Raw genomic sequence first — 22047 nt, 5'->3', positions numbered from 1 at the left:
ATAGCAAGAAAAGGAACATTCAAATTAAAGCCAGGATCCTGGGTTTTAATCCAGTCTGCCTGTCACAGAAGTGAGGAAAACAATTTAACTCCTCTAGGCCTCAGTTTCCTTCACTATAAAATGAGATGCACTCCCAGTAATAAAAACAATAATTTAAAAAATGACAGCAATACACATACAATAACATTTATGAGCATTTACAGTAAGCCAGGCAGTGTTCTTTTCCAAGTTAACATTAACAATTTAAATATGATAAGGGTTAACATATTTTTCACACAACCCTGTGAAACTGGGCCTATTATTATCCCCACTTTAAAGGTGAGGAAACTGAGACACAAGAAGGATTAAGTAGAAGAGCCATGCAGTCTGGCTCCACAGCCCATTTTCTTAATGACCACTCTATACTTGATCTCTAAGACCTTTCCAGTTCTAAAATTCTGGGTCCATGGACATTTAAGGCAACTTAAGAACATTATTAAACCCTTCTGCTTCAGCCACCACTTAGCAATTAACATTCTTAAAATATGCTAAGAGCCTTGTTCTGAATGACATCTAACTTCACCAGATGTGTGATCCTGAAAGACCTCTGAGGAAGGATTATAATGGAAAGAAATGGCTCATTTGTATCTGGTTATCTGTGTGAGATACTGCCAAGTGCCAAAGAGCCCAGAGGAGATTTACATGTCACTCAAAATTCTTCTAAAGCCAGGCGTAACAATGCTTTTTCAAGGAAGGGAATAGGCACCAGGCTGGGTGAGTGCCTATTAAATTGTTCAAGAAAACAGATGATTAATTTCACATACTCAGTGAGCAGGAGTAATTCCAGGCAGATGATCAGGTGTGTTTCTAGATCAGTGGTCAACAAACTTTCATGTCAATGGCCAAATAGTAAATATTTCAGGCTTTGCCAGCTACATGTCATCTCTGTGACATATTCTTTGTTTTCTGCTTCAAATTCTTCGCAAATGTAAAAACCATTCTTGGCTCATAAGTCATACAAAACAACCATGTGCTAGACTACAGTTTGCTTACCCCTGTAGTAGACCATTGGACAAGTCACCTTTTGAAGTATGTTACTATACATTTTGAGAGTTTTTAGTGACTATCACAGTCACAACACTGTCCTTAACTTTATTAGAATTATAAGTTATACTGAAATAATCCATTTGACAGGATAATTGATTATGAAGCAACGAGTATTAATCACATACTTATTTATTTCAGTGCTTACCGAATACCTAATACATACAAGGTGTCAAGCAATTGCTACCATCCCTATAAAAGTATATAACCCAGTATACTATGATGTATACAACCCAGTTAAGGTTCTAAGTGAAGTTAAAACTTCAACGTGCCATAGGAAAAGTTACAAAAGAAATAGCTGCAGGGGTTCTGATGTGGTAAAAATTCCATCTAGAAGGAGCAGGTACATCGAAGGTTTTAGGGGTGGCAGTAATTGAGATGGACTGTGAAGTATTAAAAAGCTGAATGGCAGTGAAGGAAAGTCCTACAGAGTCTGAACTCTTGTAGCCAAAGCATGACAGTGGGGAAAACACAAGCTGCATGTTGAGAAAATAAAGCAGTGGTCCAATTTGTTCAGCTTCCATGATGTGGAAGTTACCTGGAACCCCAGAAAGAAAAATAATGGGAAACAGGGCTGAATAAGTAGCTTGGGATGGCCAGAGTAGAGAAAGCCTTGAATGCCATGCTAAAAAGCAGAGATAATCTCCAGGAAATAAGGACTCATGAGAGGTTTTTGAATGTATAGCATAAGATCAGAGGTGCATTTAAGGAAAGCTATTCTGATAATGACAAACATGACGCATTGGAGAAGACAAAATGTCCAAACACCAGTTGGCAGGGTATTCCAAAAATCCACATGTACTAGGGATAATGAGAGATCAAACACTAAAAGAAAGAAATAAAAGCACAAGTAGAGTATCATACGTACTACTGACTGAATTTAGGCTGATGGAAAGAAGGGAAAAAACAAGTCAGAGATTAGATACATCTAACAGACAATGAGAAGTCACCCTACAAAACCTTTAAGCAAAGGAATAAAAAATGAAAGTATGCCTTAGGAAGATTAATCAGGTGGTGGTGAATAACACAGGGTGGATACAAAAAAACTATAGAGTCCACAGGCCCACTGGAAAACTACTACAGTAATCCAGCCTCAAGGGGGTGCCGGTCTGAGCTTGGATCATGCATGGCAACAGAGATGGAAAAGTAGCCGTGGATAGGAGTTATTTCAAAGGACTCAAAAGAGTCTAGTGGCGAACTGTACAGAGTAGATAAAAGAAAGAAATCAATCAAGTCTAACTGCAATACTGGAGCCATAAATAAACGGGGAAATATTTTTTAAAAGATGCGGCAAATTGGAAAGAATAGAAAGCCTGGAGAGAAAAATGAAGAATTCCATTTAAAATATAATAATTTGCAAATGACAGATGTCTATGCAGAAATGGTGAGAAACTATTTAAACCTACAGAACTAGAATTTTGAGTAATAAGCCTTACAGATGATGACAACCAGCTAGTGTATCCCATTAGAATGTTTAATGATCTGCTACTACAGAAGCTTCACTTACTCATTCAACAAATATTTATTGTATTACTACTGTATGCCAGGCACAGTGCTAAGCGCTAGGAATAAATTAGTAATGAAGACAGACACTGTCCCTGCCCTTACGTAGCTTACAGTCTAGTAAGAAAGAGAGATGAGCAAATGGACAATCAGAATATATCCAGGTAAGGGTCAGTGATGAGGAAAATGAAATCCGAGGTGCCATGGGAGCATATACCCCAGGCCAGATTTAGGGGTACATCATGGAAAGCCTTTCTATAGAAATATAATCTAAGTTATGAGTGGCAATGCTTAGAAATCAGGAACCAGATCATACAGTAAGACTTTATAAGTCAGTAATTACTCTGAAATAATTTAAATAAAAGAGGGACATGACCAGCATTTTCGAAAGATAAATCTGGCTACAATGCAAGAAGTATGAAAGTAGATATTTAGCAGATACCATAAATAGTCATTCAAAAAAAAAGAGGGAGGGATCCGGGCTGATTCCTCTGTTCTGACTTGAGACAGTACATGGATAGCAGTACCATTCAATAAACTAAGGAACACAAGAGGAAGAAGTTTTTCAAGAAGGAGAGGGGAACTGAGCTCAGTTTGGGACTTGTAGAGCAAACATGTTTCTGAAACATCCAAGCAATTTGATACTAGACTGGATATATGGAAATACAGAGTGGATGTGTGGACTTGGATTATTTCTGAATGCAAAAATAAAGTGTTCAAGAGAAGACAAAGGCCAAGTGGAAGCTTGAGGAAAACAGCTTAAAGACTCCACCAAAAGCTTTCCCTACCAGAACTGACAGTGTTCTAAATGTTATTCGTAAAACTATTAAGTGAGCTCTGCAAATAATCCCTTTTCTACTTACTTAGGTAGAGTAAGAAATTATGATTGGCAAGGGAAAAAAAAAACAATGGCTCATTCTACTACCTGAGCATATTTTCAGCTTTGCAGTGGCAGTATCATAGCCAATAAGGTTTATCAGAGGTGTAATTATTGCTAATTGAGCATATTTTCAGATGCAATCAGTATCTATCTTAAAATACAGTATTTATTTGTACAACTTGTCTTAAAATGGCTACCTGAAAGATCAACAGCCAGCTTGTGTTTCTATGTGTATAGTCCGTTTGGACCTTAATACACTTTTAATTGCCAGTCAAGTTTAAACTGAAAAAAATTGTGCAAGTATCTCTGTTGAGCACCTTCAAACATCTGGTACCTTCTGCCTCTGAGCTCTGAGGAAGCCAAGAAGCCGAGCTTTTAGGAGGAAAGGCAAGACCTCTTCTTAAAAACTAAACCAGAACTGAGTATTTATTCCTCTAGACTGGGTCTAAGGTTTGAGATCACAGAAGAAGTTCTCTGCCTCAAAATAGTGAGAAGCAATGAGAAATAAGAACAATACTGATAAGGATGCCTGGGTGACTCAGTGGTTGAGTGTCTGCCTTTGGCTCAAGTCATGGTCCCAAGGTCCTGGGATCCAGTCCTGCATCAGGCTCTCCGCAGGGAATCTGCTTCTCCCTCTGCCTATGTCTCTGCCTCTCTCATTGTCTCTTGTGAACGAATGGATAAAATCTTTGGGGGGGGGGGGAGGAGGAAGAAGTACTGTTAAGCAAAGGTATATAGATCGTAAAACTAAAATCAATTCCTTCTTTTAATTCAATATGGTAAAGAAATCCTTGTTCATATTTTAAACTACCCTCAAAAAAGCATTACAATCAGAGTCACACAGTGCAAGTATGAAGTGGACTTACATGCCATCAATGCTATTCCATGACAAGAAGAAATATACCTGAAAGTCTATTTTTGAGTAGAGATAGGAATGGTGTGATCCTAGTAGATGGAGTTCACTTGCGGGAAAATATTTACTAAGGAAGTCTATGTTAAATCCTGAGACTCACAAAAGTAAGACACAACTTCAGTAGAAAGGAGCTTATGCCCAGAAGAAGAGAAAAGATGCATACTCAAAGTACTGTATGTGTGAGAGGAGAAGAGAAGGCTGTAGCGGCATCACACTGATGAACATTAGTGGAGACAGGGAGAAGGGAGACAGGATTCCCAGCTTTGTGGAACAATTTAAACTGAAACTGACTATCAGAGGGAGGAACAAAGATTAAGCATGCCCTCACCACAAATCCAAAAGAGAATACTAAAAACAAGTTTTCAAAATTTTAAACTCTCTGAATCCCCTAGTGAGGACAAGTCTGTAGCTCTGTTTCTGTTTACTTTTCAAGAATCCAAAACATCTATACAAAGAACCATGCCTGGCTTTGAGTTTTCCAGTATTGAAATTCTGAAAAGCTCAAAAATTGTGCTAAGAAGACAAGATCCTCCAAATTCATAACAGGAAACGTGGCAATTTCCCAGATTATTTTCTGGCTTCAATGAAGAGAGAGAATGGGGACCACACTGTAGCAGGAGGATTTATAAATATGAATTACAGGATAAGATGATTTTCCAAACATCTGTCAGAAGTTAATTTGATCCAAGAGAAAAGGGGAAAAAAAGAAAAAGGACTCAAGAGAAGCCAAATATAGTGACTAATACGTGGAACTTTTGTAGACTTCAGTGGGTTCATGGCCTCATGGGCATTGCATGCCCACTCTACAAAAATAAATACACAGAGTCTGTACAATAATGCACTTCATATCATTCAGAGCACTTTCCGATGTACCCTCTCAATTAATTCTCACAATGCGCATAGTGGTGATTTCTGCTTAAATAAATGCAAATACAGAGACCTAGTACTTTGAACAGGCTATATGAAGCAGGAAGAAACGCACAGATGGCATATAATGTAGTGGTTAAAAGAAAACACCTCTGAGTAAAGGAGACCTAGCTTTAAGTTGTCATGGTTCTGCTACTTCCTAACTATGTAATCTTGGGTTAGTAGTTTGTTTTTTTCTAGGGTACTTTACCTATAAAATGAGGATAATAACCACCTCATGGAGTTATTACACAAGATTAAATAAAAAACACGCAAGGTAGCTAGTATAGCGTCTGACATGTAGTAGGTACTCAGTAAATGAAAATTGGCAATGGTAGCTTTCAAAAGCTCTCTATCTACCTGGTGTAAGTAACACTGTTACTAGGATATTACACCTGCTCAAATAATTCAGAAACGAAGTTTTATCCGGATTTAAACTAAGCTCAGAAATCTAGATGTTTTATAACAAAGCAGGCAGCTATTAGAAACAGCCCCTGAAGATTTCTTGTCTTTGTTTCTTACATTTTGCAATGAGGGAGTGGTGGTTAGCATAGGGAAAGCTGAATTGACTGTGGGTAGGAATGGCCTATTGTTATGATTTTCCAACTTTTGCTTGATGATGGAAGACCTGGACAACATTATACCACAATCCCTTTCCTTGTTGTTAAAACATAGGCTACTTGGGACACTTAATCCCTACTTCTGAATGTTCTGCTTGTGTATTGTGTGAGACATGCTTTGGAAATAAGTTAGTGTACACTAATTTGACTAGCAAGAGGAAATAGCCATCTTTTTAATTTCTCAGTTCTAATAAAGTTAACTAAATGGAAACATCTTAATGGAAATTGAAACTCAGATTTTCTATTTTTCAAGAGTATCATAACTTGAAAAATATAAAATCAGGAATTTTCATTTTTACAGGTTCTTTTAAAAAAAAGAAAAAATGTTTTATTTATTTATTCATGGGAGACACAGAGAGGGGTAGGGGGAGGGAAGGGAGGGCAGAGACATAGGCAGAGGGAGAATCAGGCTCCAAGCAGGAAGCCCGATGAGGAACTCAATCCCGGGATCACTCCCTGAGCCGAAGGCAGCCGCTCAATGGGTGAGCCACCCAGACATCTCTGTACAGGTTCTCAAAACAGATTCTGAAACTTGCTGTTATCCCTATATATATTTTTATATAAATTTATTTTTTATTGGTGTTCAATTTGCCAACATACAGAATAACACCCAGTGCTCATCCCATCAAGTGCCCCCCCCCCAATGCCCGTCACCCCCACCCCCCTGCCCACCTCCCCTTCCATCACCCCTAGTTCGTTTCCCAGAGTTAGGAGTCTCTCATGTTCTGTCTCCCTTTCTGATATTTTGCACTCATTTTTTCTCCTTTCCCCTTTATTCCCTATATTTTTAATCTAGGCTCAGCTATGTACCTGAGATGATCAAGTTATATGACTGTGTTTGTGAAATTAATCACCAAATTGCTATTTCAATCTCCTAAAAATGTCATTTCAAAAAGATTTGATCCTTTTTACTGGATTCTACTCCTGCTTACTTTTTCCCCCATTAGAATGAGAAAGCATTGCCATCTACTGGACTTTGGAGATATTGCTGCTATAGCTTTTAGTCTGAGAAAAGAATTCTTAACAATCTAAGGCTTTTTACACTTTGTCAATAACATAGTAGTTAGGGTTATTATGACAGTATGAGTTATGTGAAAATTAAACTCCAGAGGGGTGCCTGGGTGGTTCAGTCAATTAACTGTCTGTCTTCAACTCAGGTCATGATCCAGGGTCCTGGGATCTAGCCCTAATCAGGCTCCCTGCTCAGCAGGGACTCTGCTTCTCCCTCTCTTCTCCCCTCAAGCTGTGCTCTTACTTACCTCTCTCACTCTTTCTCAAATGAATAAATAAATAAAATCTTTAAAAATAAAACCCCAGAAGTTGGGGCTAGGGGTAAAGCAGGATAAGAAAGAGAAATACCATCCCTTCAAGATGTTTATTCTCAATTATTGCTATGATAGTCCCAAATACAGCATGCATTCACATACACTCATTAACAAATTTCTATTGAATACCTACTATAATATATGCTGTGCAAGGTACTATATAAGGGACATAATGTTAAAGAGGTAATCCCTCTTACCATAGGATTTAGAGCCTAATAAGTAGTTTCCATTTATTATTGAACTCTATTCATGTGTCAGGCTGTATACAGTACATTATCACTTTTCATCCTCAATTTTTGATGAGGTAGAAATTGTTCTCTTTGTAAGAGGAGAAAGACTCAGAGATGCCTTAATTTGCTCAAGATCTCTCTCATAGGCAATTGCAGAAGTGCCTGGAATTAAACTCACCTCAATCTGACTCCAAAACCTTGTATTCTTAACCACTAGGAGTATATACTCAACCCAGGTAAGTTGTCAGCATCCTCCCAAAAACAAGGGTAGCTGACAAAAGGCAAGCCAGGCAAAAATAGTCTTACATGTCTATATAAAAGGCAAAACTCCTAAACTGAGATCTGAAAGGTTTCCAGCTTACTGATTAAGAAGCTAGCCTCTTACTCCTTATGCTCCCCCAAATATCATTCTAGCAGTTCAATCCACCCAAAAAAATCCCTCCCAGCCACCTAGCCTTATTCACCAAGTTGCATCCACTCCAACTTCAAGCCACAATAGTGTTCCTCTCTGTTCTCCATAGTCTCCAAACGTTAAAAAGAGCACCTCTTCCAAAGATGCTCTTCAGATTATTTAAGGTTCTGTTATAATTCACCTGTGTTATCTGCAAGACCTAAATAACTGACATCAAAAACTACTTTCAAACTAAACCCATCTGTAAACTGGAACTCTTCTGGAATATATACTGTTTTATCTCACCTAAAAAAAAAAAATGTTTGTGAATCCATATTTAATACTTTTGTATCACAAAGTGCTTAGTTTAATAATGGACACATAGTAGTTACTTGATATTTATTAACAGGAAAAAATCATGAATGACTTTTGCAAATACAAACAGAAGACTTTCATCATTTATTCAATCTCTTCACCTGCATTGCTACTGAATAGCTATGAGTTAGTTCCCTGTTTATATGCCAAATAAATGCAATCTTACTACATAAAGTAAGAACATATCACTCTCTAATAATGTCAGCAGAGGTTGAACAAAGGATTCAAACCCAAAGCATATTTTAGTGAAAGATTTTCTGTGTTAAGTGGTTTCCAAACACGTCCTGGTAGAGAGACTAAACTCCTTGTCCTATATAATTGAGATTCACTAGGTTCCTAAAAACTCAATAGAAATGAGTAAAACCTTTTCAAGAAGCAGATGAACAAAGAGGCAAAAGTTCTGAGCAAATGAGTACTTTCAGCTTTCAGACCCACAGTGGCTGAAGTCACTTTAAGTAATATGAACAGAGGGATGATTAATAGCAACATAATCACCAGAAGTAATAATAACGGTGTTTCTGGTTACAATTAATATAAAACAAGAATGCTTAAGAACTTAAGCATTAATGCTTAAGAATGCTTAAGGTCAACAAAATTCTAGTCACTATTTATAGTGCTGCTCCAAAGTTTTCTTCCTTATTGCCCCACAAACTTGGCACTTTTTAGCATACACGCATTCTGAAAAAACAATCCTGTTCTCAATCTTGTTACTTTAGCATTTTATAAAAGCTTTTATGAAATATGTCCAACACATACAGGATAGCTTCAATTACTGTCATTACAAATACATCTGGACTTATTTCTACCACTTTACTACATGTTTTTGTTTACTGTTTGTTTTCTTTCCTCCCTCCTATTAGTTGACAAAGTTTTCTACTCTTTATAGTCCCTTTCTTTCCTCTGCTACTTAAAAATATATTTTTTCTGGTTTCTAATCTACACTAGATACCTTTACATTTTTAACATGCATACGTAAACATAATTTTTTCTAACAAATTCTGAATTTGCTTATTGTCCTCCCAAAGAGATCAGTGACCTCAATGAGTCTTAACTTTTTACACACCCTCCCTCACCTCATTATTGATATCTAGAGCAGTGCTTCTCAAACACTCTGTGGCCAAGGACCAGAGGCTGTTCCCTCAACCCACTGTGAAATGATACTTTTATAAAATACAATAAAAAGCCACAATAATGTCAAATTGCTATAAAAGTTTTAAAACATTTACTCTCACTTTTTATACTTAGCTCACCACAGACTAGGGACAGTTGTTAGGTTTGCTCTGGTTCACAAACTATACTTTGAGTAACAATGGTCTAGTTTGTTTTTATACCTTAAAACTCAGAACTTATTAAGTTTTTGTTTACATGTTAGTTTGCTGTCAGTAGTTAATTGCATTCATTAACATTGCAACCAGTTTTATGTGTCTTGCTGTAACTTCCTATTAATTCCCACATCTTCCCTTTGGGACCACTTCTCTATCTCCACTATTCAGTATAGATAAAGGGGCTATGGGCAGTAAATTCTCAATCTGTGTGTCTTTAAAACTGTCTCTCTTTCACTCTCGCTCTCAACTGAAAGTTTACTAGAAAAAGAACTATACATTTGGGATGCCTGAGTGGCTCAGTGGTTGAGTGTCTGCCTTTGGCTCAGGGCATGATCCCGGGGTTCTGGGATCGAGTGCCACATCAGGCTCCCTACATGGAGCTTGTTTCTTCCTCTCCCTGTGTGTGTCTCTGCCTCTCTCTCCGTGTCTCTCATGAATAAATAAATAAAACCTCAAAAAAAAAAAGAATTATACATTTAATAGTTAAGAGCACTTTGAGGATGATTTCTCCTGACACTGTTACTGATGCAAAGTCTGCTGTCAGTCTAATTTGTAGGTAATATTTCCATTCCCTGCTCACTTTAAATATTTCTCCTTTTAAAATTTTTTCTTAAATATCTTTAGGTTCTCTATGATGTCTTTTTTTTTTTTTCCCCAGCCTTCTTCTGTAATAGGGAGAATCCTATCTCAGCTTTGTGCTCATTTCATGTTCATTTCACCCAGAGGAGCACACCTTTCAAGGACTAGGCTTCTGCTTCTGCCTACTTCTTCGTGTTCCATTCCATTTCTGTTCCAGAGAGGTTTATTTTCTTGCTTTTTATTTCTTTGCTTTAGCAAGGTATGTCCCTTTAAATTTCTCAGATTTCACCAATCACTGGGGTTTTTGTTTGTTTGTTTGGGGGGGGGGGTTGTTTTTTGGCTTTTTTTTTTTTTTTTTCTTTTAAACCAACCATTCCTTTTGTTTGGCCAGTGGAAGGTCTCAAAGTGCGCACTTACAAGGCTATCTTGACTGGAAACATTCTTTATGGCTTTCTTTAAAAACGAAAACTAATGCTTTTTAAGGTTCAAACTCTATGTCAGATGTTTATCTGAAAGCTGGCACAGTGGTAAGATAAGGCTGTGCTTCTAAATTTATAAAATTCACTAACTGCTAGAATAAAATATACCACTTATTACAATAATATATATTCAACAAACTTTTATTGACCATTTGGTCTTGAAATCCCAGCTCTGCTACTTAGTAGCTCCATAATCTTGAGAAAGTTACTTAACTTCTGTGTGCAGCCTTCCTCTTCTGTAAAGACAATTGTGAGGTTCAAGTGAGGTAAATTATGCAAACCACTTAGAATAGTACCTGTCATTATTATTAGCTCACTGAACATTAGCTGCCATTATTATTATTTATTATTATTATATTCAGGGGGAACACTCTGCACTCATGTTTCCATATAGGCAAAAGATGTCCCACTCCATTTCCCATGTCCTAAAAAGAACATTTCCAGCTTCTCTATGTTCTTCACCCATTCCTCTCCAGGATAGGCAGAGAGGACTTATCTGACTACTGAGGTTGGGAGATGAAACGGGGTATGATGGCATCAGTTCTTTCCAGGTTCCCTTCCGGTCAGAATAGCCTGCCTACAACACACATAAATTCTGCTTTTGGCTTGAAGGATTAGACTTTGTCCCAGTAAAGGGAAGATCCCAGTTTTGCTTATTTTCTTGTTTTTTTGAGGGGAAGTTTCAATTTGGGAGGAAGTATATACCAGCTTTCTTAGTTGTAGAATTTAAGCCATGTTTACCAATTAATTTATTAGTAATAAAGCCAATATTCTGATTTCCATTTATATATCACCTGTCTTATTTCTAAACTTTTTCCAAACTCGGGGGGAGAAGAAAAGGGTATTAGTCATTGGCTATCCAAAAGCTCAATTACTGGGACGTCTGGGTGGCTCAGTGATTGAGCATCTGCCATTAGCTCAGGGTGTGATCCCACAGTCCTGGGATTGAGTTCTGCATCGGGCTCCCTACAGGGAACCTGCTTCTCCCTCTCCCTGTGTCTTTGCCTCTCTCTGTGTCTTTCATGAATAAATAAAATCTTTAAAAAATAAAAATAAACAAATAACAAAACCTCAATTACTAACAGTATTAGTACTGACTATGCAATCTTTTTTTTTTTTTTAAGATTTTATTTATTTATTCATGAGAGACACAGGGTGGGGGGAAGGGGTAGAGACACAGACAGAGGGAGAACCAGGCTCCATGCAGGGAGCCCGACATGGGACTTGATCCCAGGTCCCCAGGATCAGGCCGAAGGCCGAAGGTGGCGCTAAACCGCTGAGCCACCTGGGCTGCCCAAGACTATGCAATCTCTTAAGGAGATTAAATAGAGTAACACATATAAACCTCTTCTTTTTTTTTTTTTAAGATTTTATTTATTCATGAGAGACACACAGAGAGGGGCGGAGTCACAGGCAGAGGAAGAAGCAGGCTTCCTGCAAGGAGCCCGATGCAGTACTTGATCCCGGATCTCGGGATCACACCTTGAGCTGAAGGCAGACGCTCAACTGCTGAGCCACCCAGGCGTCCCCAAATATAAAGCTCTTAAAAGTGTTTGAGACACAGTAACATTCAATAAATATTTGCTTTAATATTATGTACCCGATATTGTGCTAGATGGTGAGCTAGTCACCAGTTGCAAGAGGAACTTAATCCCTCAGCAGAGTCTTGGATGGTTAACCCTATAACTGGGGCACTGCAACAAAAAGAGTAGCAATCCCATAATTCTCTCATTAAATCAAGCATCTTTACTAAGCAAATACAATGTCTCAAGAACTGTGAGAGGTACTGGGAATTCAAAATTACATATACAAATCTGTCCTTAAGATGCTTACAGGTTAGAGGATCTATCCAACAAAGGAAGAAAGAGTTATAAAGTAGTAGTTCTTATGTCAAAGGTATACACAGTGTTGACAAACTTTAGGAACTCAAAATATAAGGGCTTCAAATAAATTTTAAAAAGCTACTCAGAAGTTTGAACTCAATTTAATGAAGTCACCCAGAATACCTTCAATTTTGCCAAATCCAATGGGCAATTTTCAGTCTTCATCTTATTTGACCACTCCCTCCCCTTAAAAGCCAAAAACCAACCCCCCAAAAAACCTCTTTTTCTTCGGCCTCTGAGATCCTATGAGATTCCCCACTCTTTTCCTTATACATCTCTCATCACTTTTTCTCAGGCAACTTTTCCAAAGCCTCCTCCTTTATTTAGCCCTTAACAGCTGGAGGTCCTCAAGGCATAGTTATCAAACCCCCCTTTTTTTTCTCACTGTCCAGCTTGTCCCTAGTCTGAACTTACCATTTCTGTGACCATGTGCCATTGCCCCCCCCCTCCACATTTATAACTCTAATTCCCCTGAACTCCATCTGCACATGGATATCTTGAAGGCATCTCAAAATCCGTCTGATCAAATCTCAGCTCTCAATCTGCCTCCACCAAACCTGGTCTTCCCTCAGTGTCCTTAGTTCTCCCAGTGCCTGGAACACTTATCCATCCCATTATTTTACCCAAGCCAGGAACCCAAAAGTCATCCTCAACACCTTCTTTTTCTTTATACCCTAAATTCAAAGCATAGCAGGTCCTAAAGATTTTTACCTCCTAAAACTTTCCTAATCCATCTTCTCTCTATTCTGCTATAACACTGTTCCAAAGTATTTCAAAGTATCCAGATAGCATCTCTTACCTGATATACTACACAATCCTCCTTTCTGTCTTTCCACATGTATTCTTACTTCTTCTACAGTCTTTAACACAGACAGAGCGAAATTGTTAAAACACAAATCAAATTATATCTCTGCCATGCTAAAAAAATCCTTCAATACAATTCACTGCTCTTAGGATAAAATCCTTTAAAAGATTCTATATGATGTGGCCCCTGCCTTCCTGTCCAGCCTCATCTGATATCACTCCTCCTTATCACTCTGACCTTCCTTTAATCCCTAAAACCCACCATGTGCCCTTCCACTTCATGGCCTTCGAACATCCCAACCTCCTCTGCTGGAAGGCTCTCCCATTCAGCCCCCACTCTCTGTACCTGGTTCATTTCCACTTATCCTTGGATTATAGTCTTAAAAGCCTAGTTCTCCAAAAGGTCTTTCTTGAGTCCCTACAGTATAAGTAAGGCCCTTATTGCATGCTTTTATAGCACTTTTTGCATGCTTTTATAGCACATGTTAGGTTACTTTACCAGTGTTTGTCTCCTCCACGCACTCCTGCTGGAAAATATCCATTTGCTTACCAAAATACCTTTAGCACTTACAGAGAGGGCACAATAGCTGACATACAGCAGGTACTCAATAAATAGCTGCTGAATGAATGGAGCATTCCAGCAACAGAATTTCACACAATGAAGAATTATGAAACAATGTGGTCACTAAGAGCAAGTAGTGTAGAAAACTCACCTCACTGGTTTGTGGCTGGTATTAAGTGGGATAAAGAACATAAATCACCTGGCACAGTAACACAGATAGTAGGTATTTAGTAAATATGAATTACCTTCTCTTTCCTTTCTCTAACTGCTTTTAGCTATAGAGACAGCACTGACTATAATAACACTGTACTCACAGTTTCTTAAATTTACTGAAAGTGTAAAAGGTATCTGAAACATTTAATAAAATTGTATTGTACTTAATCAAAATTCACCATTCTGTTCTAATCCTCCAAAGAATTACACAGAATAAGAGCAAACAGCCCGATTTCCTCATAGGTAAATTAATCATCTGAATTTAGAAAAGATAAACTGGGGTGGTTACAAAATGAATATTCACTTTAAAAAGCATTCATTCACCCTAAGCTACACTAAACAAACTTAGAATGATACTTAAAGGAAGATTCTATTTACACATAGCTTTTTTACATACTATATGTCAAAGCACAGCTACACTAAACAAAATTCACAGCACTAGGAAAATCCTCTTACCTTATGTTCAAACGGAGCACCATAGTAGCCATCATTCAACCCAAAAATTATTTCATTTTGGTTGCGGGCATGAATCTAAGAAAGAAGAAAAACACACTATCAGTTCTTCTCATTCCAATTAAGTTTTAATATGATTAGAGCATGACACTTACAAGACCTACTTCAATGCTGAGAAATAGGCTGACTAATCTAACAAGCCAGCTAAAAACATATCATTTGTCCTAAGACCAGGTAATCAAATGAGAGCTTCCTGCTTTAGTCAAAGGGCTCACAAAATCATCACATGAGATTACAGGCATGATCATTCACATATATTTTCTATAAATACTTCTTGAGATTGCTATGGAAAGGCTACTTCTGAAATACAAATGATTCAAATGTATAGTATAGACATACTATACATTCTGTGATCTCAAAGAAAACACAATCCACTTAGTCTGTAAAAGTCCTTAAAAAACCATGAAGTCCTAGAAAAAACATAAAACATTAATATTATTTTCTATTTTCAAAAAGGCAGTTTAAAGATAGTATCTAAATTGCATCATTACTCTGGACTCTAGTTTCCTCAATTAAAATTAATGAATCAGTTTATGCTCTGTGATACCATACTTCTGTGCCTACCCCCAATTCCCCTGGCTAAATCCAACATATCCAAATTTCACTCAAGATTATCAATCAATTTAACCTGATATCTGCAAAACATTCCATTCAATGACAATAGAATACACATCACATGTACAGGAAACATTCACCAAAAAGAGATTCTATATTCTAGGCCATAAAATAAATCTCAAAAAAAAGCTTAAATGACTGAAATCAAACAAACTATTTTCTCTAAACTCAAAAGAGTTCAATCAAAAATCAACAAAAGAAGGATCCCTGGAAAATCCACATATGTTTGAAAATTAAACACTATATCTCTAAATAACCCCTGGGTTACGAAGAAATAAAAGGGAAATTAGAAAATATTTTGAATTGAATGAAAATGAATATACATCACCAAAGTTTGTGAGTCACAGTTAAAGGAAGGCTTAGGGGAAAATTTAGTAAATGCTTACTTTAGAAAAGAGAAGTCTCCAAACAGTAATGCAAAATCCTACCTTAAACTAGTAAAGAGGAACAAAGTAAACCCAAAGCAAGCAAAAGAAAGAAAATTATAAGGATAAAATCAGAAATCAGTGAGACTGAAAACAATAACAATAAACAATGAAACCAAAAACTAGTTCTTTGAAAACCTACAAAAATGGATAAATCTCTAGGCAGAGTGATCAAGAGAAGAAAGAGATGAGACAGAAATTACCAATAGCAAGAATGACAGAGGAAAGGATCATTATGTAGCCTATATACATTACAAGGATATAAAGTATAGTAATACTGTGGAAACTTTTATGCTTATAAATTTGAAATCTTAGGTGAAACTAACAAATTCTTTGGAAGACAAACTATCAAAGCTCACATAAGAAGATAGATAATCTAAATATAGCCCCATATCAAATAAAGTAACAAGTCAGGCTTTTAAACTTTCCCACAGGGAAATCTTAACACCCACATGGGTTCACTGAAGAATTCTGTCAAACATTTGTGGAATAATAGCAATTTTACACAAATTCCTCCAGAAAACAGAAGAGTAAAGGCTTCCCAATCCATTTTACAAGATCAGCATTACTCTCATACTAAATTGGACAAGGATGGCTCAGCGGTTCAGCAGCTGCCCTTGGCTCAGGGTGCGATCCCAGGGTCCTGGGATTGAGTCCTGAGTCCCACATCAGGCTCCCCATACAGAGCCTGCTTCTCCCTATGCCTGTGTCTCTGCCTCTCTCTCTCTCTCATGAATAAATAAATAAGGCCTTTTAAAAAAAATAAATAAATAAATTGGACAAGGACAATACAAGAGAAGTACAAGAGAAGTATCTCCCATGGATACAGATGAAAGAAATCTTAATAAAATACTCACAAATGTATTTCCATATGAAAGGAAATTTCCTCAACCTGATAAAGTGTCTACAAAATTTATAGCTAATATTATACTTAATAATGAAAGACTGAATAGTTTTACACAGCATCAGTAAAAAAAAACAAAGTTGCCCAATCTACTCATTTCTATTCAACATTGTACTGAGGTCTTCACCAATGAAACGACAAGAAAAAAAGACATATTCATTAGGAAGAAATTAAACCATCTATTCAGAGACATGATTCCCTACATAGCAATTTACAAAAGGAGTCTACCAAAAAACTACTAGATCTAATAAATGAGTTTAACAAAGTCACAGAATACACGTTCAATACAGAGATGTTTCTATATACTAGCTACAATAATTGGAAATAGAAATATTTTTAAATAGCATTTAAACTAGCATAAAAAAACATAGAATCCACAAGTCCAAATCTAACAAAATATGTGCAAGATCTGTATAGTGAAAAGTACCAAATGCTGATGAGTGAAATCAAAGATTTTCACAAATGGAGAAATATATCATGTCCACAGACTGAAACATCTGATACTAGTAAGATGTCAACTCTCCCCAAATTTTCTTAGATTTCTGTAGAATTCACAAATTAATTAAATCTAGAATGTATATTTAAAGGCAAGAGATCTAGAATAGCCAGAACAATTCTGAAAACAAGATCAAAGTTGAAGGATTGACATTATCTGTATTCATGAGATGTAAAACTACAGTATTCAAGACAATGTGGTATTGGAATAAAGACAGACCTGTCGATCAATGAAATAGAAGAGAGTCCAGAAACAGACTCCCACAAATTATTTTTTAAAAACTGATTTTCAACAAAGATAACAAGGTAATTCAATGGAGAAATAACAGCTCTAACAACAGAGTGCAGGGACAAATGTTAACCAATCTGCAAAACAATGTGCCTTATACCTTAAATATAAGTTAATCCAAAATTATCATAGACATAAACATAAAGCCTAATACTATAAAACTCCACGAGGAAAAAACCCCATGGAAAAAAATCTGTGTGACCTATGATTAGGCAAAGATGTCTTAGATAAGACACAAAGAGCATGAAACATAAAAGAAAAAACAATATAGTGGACTTTATCAATACTGATAAACTTCGATCATTTAAATGACACTTAAACAAAAGGACAAGCCACAGACTGGCAGAAAATAACTATCTTATAAAGAACTGACTCCTATCTAGAATACATACAGAAATTTTACAACCCAATAATGAGAATTCAAACAGCCAATAAAAAGTAGGCAAAAGATCTAAATAAACATTTCACCAAAAAAGGGGTGAGAGAAAGAATGATGACAAATAAACATTTTTTGTATTGCTCAACATGACTTAATCACTAGAGAAGTTCAAATTAAAATCACAAGATTCTACAAGATTCTAATGAAACAGCAGAAAGAGAAACTAAGAAAACCATTTCATTTACACCCAAAATAATAAGATACCTAGGAAACAATCTAAAGAGGTGAAGAACCTGTATTCTGAAAACTATAAAACACTATTAAGGGGCACCTGGGTGGCTCAGTGGTTGAGCATCTGCCTTTGGCTCAGGTTGTGATCCTGGGGTCCTGGGATCAAGTGCCACATCAGGCTCCCTGTGGAGAGCCTGCTTCTCCCTCTACCTATGTCTCTGCCTCTCTCTGTGTGTCTCTCATGAATAAATAAATAAAATCTTTAAAAAAGAAAACTGATGAAAGAAATTGAAGACACAAAGAAATGGAAAGACATTCCAAATTCCATGCTCATGGATTGGAAGAACAAATGTTGTTAAAACGTCTATACTATTCAAAGCAATCTACATTTTTTTTTTAAGATTTTATTTATTTATTCATGAGAGACACAGAGAGAAAGAGAGAGAGTGAGAGAGGCAGACCCACAGGCAGAGGGAGAAGCAGGCTCCATGCAAGGAGACTGACGTGGGACTCGATCCCAGGACTCCACAATCACGCCCTGGGCTGAAGGCAGGCGCTAAACCGCTGAGCCACCCAGGGATCCCCACAATCTACATTTTTAATGCAATCCCTGTCAAAATACCAAAAGTATTTTTAACAGAAAACCTAAAATTTGTATGGAACCACAAAAGACTGAATAGCTAAAGCAATTCAAGCAAGCTTTTCAGGAAAAGAAAAGCAAATCTGGAAGCATCATAATCCTGGACTTTACATTATATTACAAAGCCGTATATTTAAAACAGTATAGTACTGGCACAAAAAAAGACACATAGATCAATGGAACAGAATAGAATATCTAGAAATAAACCCACAATTATATGGTCAATTAATCTTCAACAAAGCAGGAAAGAACATCCAATGAGGAAAGACAGTATCTTCAGCAAATGGTGTAAGGAAAACTGGACATGAACATGCAAAAGAATGAAATTGGACTTTCTTATACCATACATAAAAATAAATTCAAAATGGATTAAAGACCTAAATTTGAGACCTGAAACCATAAAAATCCTAGAAAAGAGTACAGGCAGTAATTTCTCTGATATTGGCTCTAACAACTTTTCTTTACATAGATCCCCTGAGACAAGGAAAACAAAAACAAAAATAAACTATTGGGACTATATCAAAATAAAAAGTTTCTGCACAGCAAAAAAAAAAAAAAAAAAAAAAAAATCAACAAAAGTAAAAGGCAACCTATAAAATGGGAGAAGATATTTACAAATGACATATCCAATAAAGGATTGGTATCCAAAATATATAAAGAATTTATAAAACTCAATACCCAAAAAGCAAATAATCCAATTAAAAGATGGACAGAAGACATGAATAGACATTTCTCCAAAGACATACAAATGGCCAACAGTTACAAGAAAAGATGCTCATCATCACTTACCATCAGGGAAATATAAACAAAAACTACAATGAGATATCACCTCACACTTGTTCAGAATGGCTAAAATCAACAACACAAGAAATAACAGGTGTTGGCAAGGACGTGGAGAAAAAGGAACACTTGTACACTGTAGGTGGGATGCAAACTAGTGTAGCCACTGTGGAAAACAGTATTGAGTTTCATCAAAAGGTTAAAAATAGAACTACCCTGTGATCTAGCAATTGCACTATCAAATATTTACCCAAATAATACAAAAACACTAATTCAAAAGGATATATGCATCCCTGTGCTTAGAGCAGATTTATTTACAATGATCAAGATATGGAAGCAGCTAAAGTGTCCATTGACTGATAAATATATATATATACACATATATATCAGCTGTAAAAAAAAAAAAAAAAAAGAATGAAATCTTGCCACTTGCAATGATAGGGATGGAGCTAGAAAATATAATGCTAAGTGAAATCAATGAGAAAAAGACAAATACCATATGATTTCACTCATTTGGAGAATTTAAGAAATGAAACAAACGAGCAAAGCAGGGGAAAGAAAGAGACAAACCAAGAAACAGACTCTTAGCTATAGAGAAAAAAATTGGTGGTTACCAGAGGAAAGTGGGGGATGGGTGAAATAGGTGATGGGGATTAAGGAGTGCGCTTGTCATGATGAACACTGAGTAATTAAAACTAAAACTTAAAAAAAAATCACAATAAGATACTACTTCAAATCCGTTGGAATGGCTAAAACCCACCAGAATGGAAAACAATTTGGGAGCTTCTTATAAATTTCAACATGCACTTTCCACTAGACCCAGAAATTCCACTTCTATGTATTTACTCAAAGGAAGTGACAACAAATGTCAACGTAAAGACTTATATTTAAATATTCACAGCAGCATTATTCATTGTGATGGTTACTAGACTTAATATATTTGTCAAACCCACTGAACTGCATACCTTAAAAGGGTGCATTTCACTGTATATACATTACACCTCAACAAACCTTATAAAAAAAAATTCATTCAAAAGTCAGCCCTCCCTGACTCTATCCACGCTTGTCTAAATAACTCTTCCATACACTCATCCAAATTATATTACAAAGCTACAGTAATCAAAACAGGATGGTACTATGCAGGTATTCATCAATCATCAGTTTACCAAGTCTAAGGATCTTGTCTTACCCATCTCTGGATCCTTAACAGTAAGAATAATGCCTGGTAGAAAGTAAATGATCTATCACTGAACCTAAGTAATTCTCGCTATTTTCCTGATACATCTTAGTCTTGCTTTCCTCTGAAAATTTGTAATTCTATTTTATCTGATTTTCTAGTAGCATGTTACTTGTTATACCTATTTTGTAGGTGAGTTTTGACTTTCTATAATGATATTAAGTTTCTAACTGGCTTAAAAAACAAGTTTTCTATTTCTTTTGTTCTCCATTATACCGACATAACCAGCTTTATAAGAAGACACCCGAAAGCTGACTCTCTCAAGTTAGGACAGGTTCAACATAAACACAGGTGAGTATTCCAAGAAGATCACTACCTAAGGAATATGTGGGTTGAAAAGCACGAAGGCCACCTTCTTTGGCTCAAAACTCCCCTACCAGACTATACAGTCAATACAACTCTAACATTAAGAAGCATCATCCTCCATGAAATGTAGGTACTTTCAGAAGAAAGACAAGTGCTCGATACCATCGTCTATCCACAGCCAACTATGGTATGTGGGAAGACAGAGTATACACCTCACTGCAAGGTTCTAACTGGCCAGTAAAAGGCAACAAGTATCTCATACTGAAAGAGAGGAGAAAGGCCCTAAGCCAAAAGTCATTATTTTATAAATTTTCACTGAGACCAGTCCTAGAACAGAGGGAAAAATATAAAAACAAAAAAGATTATAGAGTGGTTAGAATTTAGTTATAGAAAATATCTATTATATGCATTCTTCTGGTCACTATAGGAGGACACAAAATAAAGTATATGGTAAGCAAAATGAGAATAGAGGGATTTTTTAATGTGAAAGAAAAATATGTAGAATTAAATAGTTTCTTTAAAAGAAAGAAAGCAAAAAAAAAAGCAAAAAAATAAAAATAAAAGAAAGCAAAAAAAAAAGGCTAAATGAAAGAAAGAAAGAAAGAAAGAAAGAAAGAAAGAAAGAAAGGAAGGAAGGAAGGAAGGAAGGAAGGAAGGAAGGAAGGGAGGGAGGGAGGGAGGGAGGGAACCTGAGTGGCTCAGTTGGTTAAGCGTCCAACTGCTGATTTCAGCTCAGGTAATTCCAGGGTCATGAAATTGAGCTTCAGGCTCTGCACTTAAGATTCTCTCTCTCTCTCTCAATCTCTCTCTTTCCCCCCAGGTCCCTCCCACCCCCACCACCATTCACATAAACACATATACTCTAAATAAATAAACAAATGAATGAATGAATGAATGAATAAATAAACAAACCAGAAAGTCTATATTGAGTAAATATTAAGAAACATCAAGGATATTTATAGATATGACTAATATTTCGGAGTTACCATTAACAGTAGTCCCACAGGTATCACAAATAGACAAAGCATCATTCCAAGATTGTTGGGTGGTTACCAAGAACTACATGTTATATATCAGTGTGGTACAGCACAAAGAATGAATTTGTAAGTCAGCCAGGCCTGGATTTAAAACCTAGCTCCAGGGGCGCTGGCTGGCTCAGTCA

At 36.6% G+C, this 22047-nt stretch overlaps 1 protein-coding gene and 1 pseudogene across 6 annotated transcripts in view; one reads left to right on the top strand and one right to left on the bottom strand.

Annotated features, from left to right (window-relative positions):
- UVRAG (UV radiation resistance associated) overlaps positions 1-22047 on the bottom strand; it is a 313421-nt gene that overhangs the window by 235893 nt on the left and 55481 nt on the right. For all 6 annotated transcript variants that reach the window (XR_013362269.1, XR_013362268.1, XM_077867104.1 and 3 more), the window contains exon 5: positions 14528-14602. Coding sequence is in view for 4 of the 6 variants with exons in the window: in XM_077867104.1 (XP_077723230.1) it covers positions 14528-14602 (75 nt within the window). In the remaining 2 variants the exon portion in view is untranslated. The remainder of the gene's footprint in view (positions 1-14527; positions 14603-22047) is intronic.
- LOC144295591 (U4 spliceosomal RNA) lies at positions 3526-3657 on the top strand (annotated as a pseudogene).

The sequence above is a fragment of the Canis aureus genome, chromosome 23, assembly GCF_053574225.1.
Source record: "Canis aureus isolate CA01 chromosome 23, VMU_Caureus_v.1.0, whole genome shotgun sequence".
Lineage (NCBI taxonomy): Eukaryota > Metazoa > Chordata > Mammalia > Carnivora > Canidae > Canis > Canis aureus.
The sequence above is the reverse complement of the archived record's forward strand: the minus strand, read 5'-3'. Positions and strand labels throughout refer to the sequence as shown.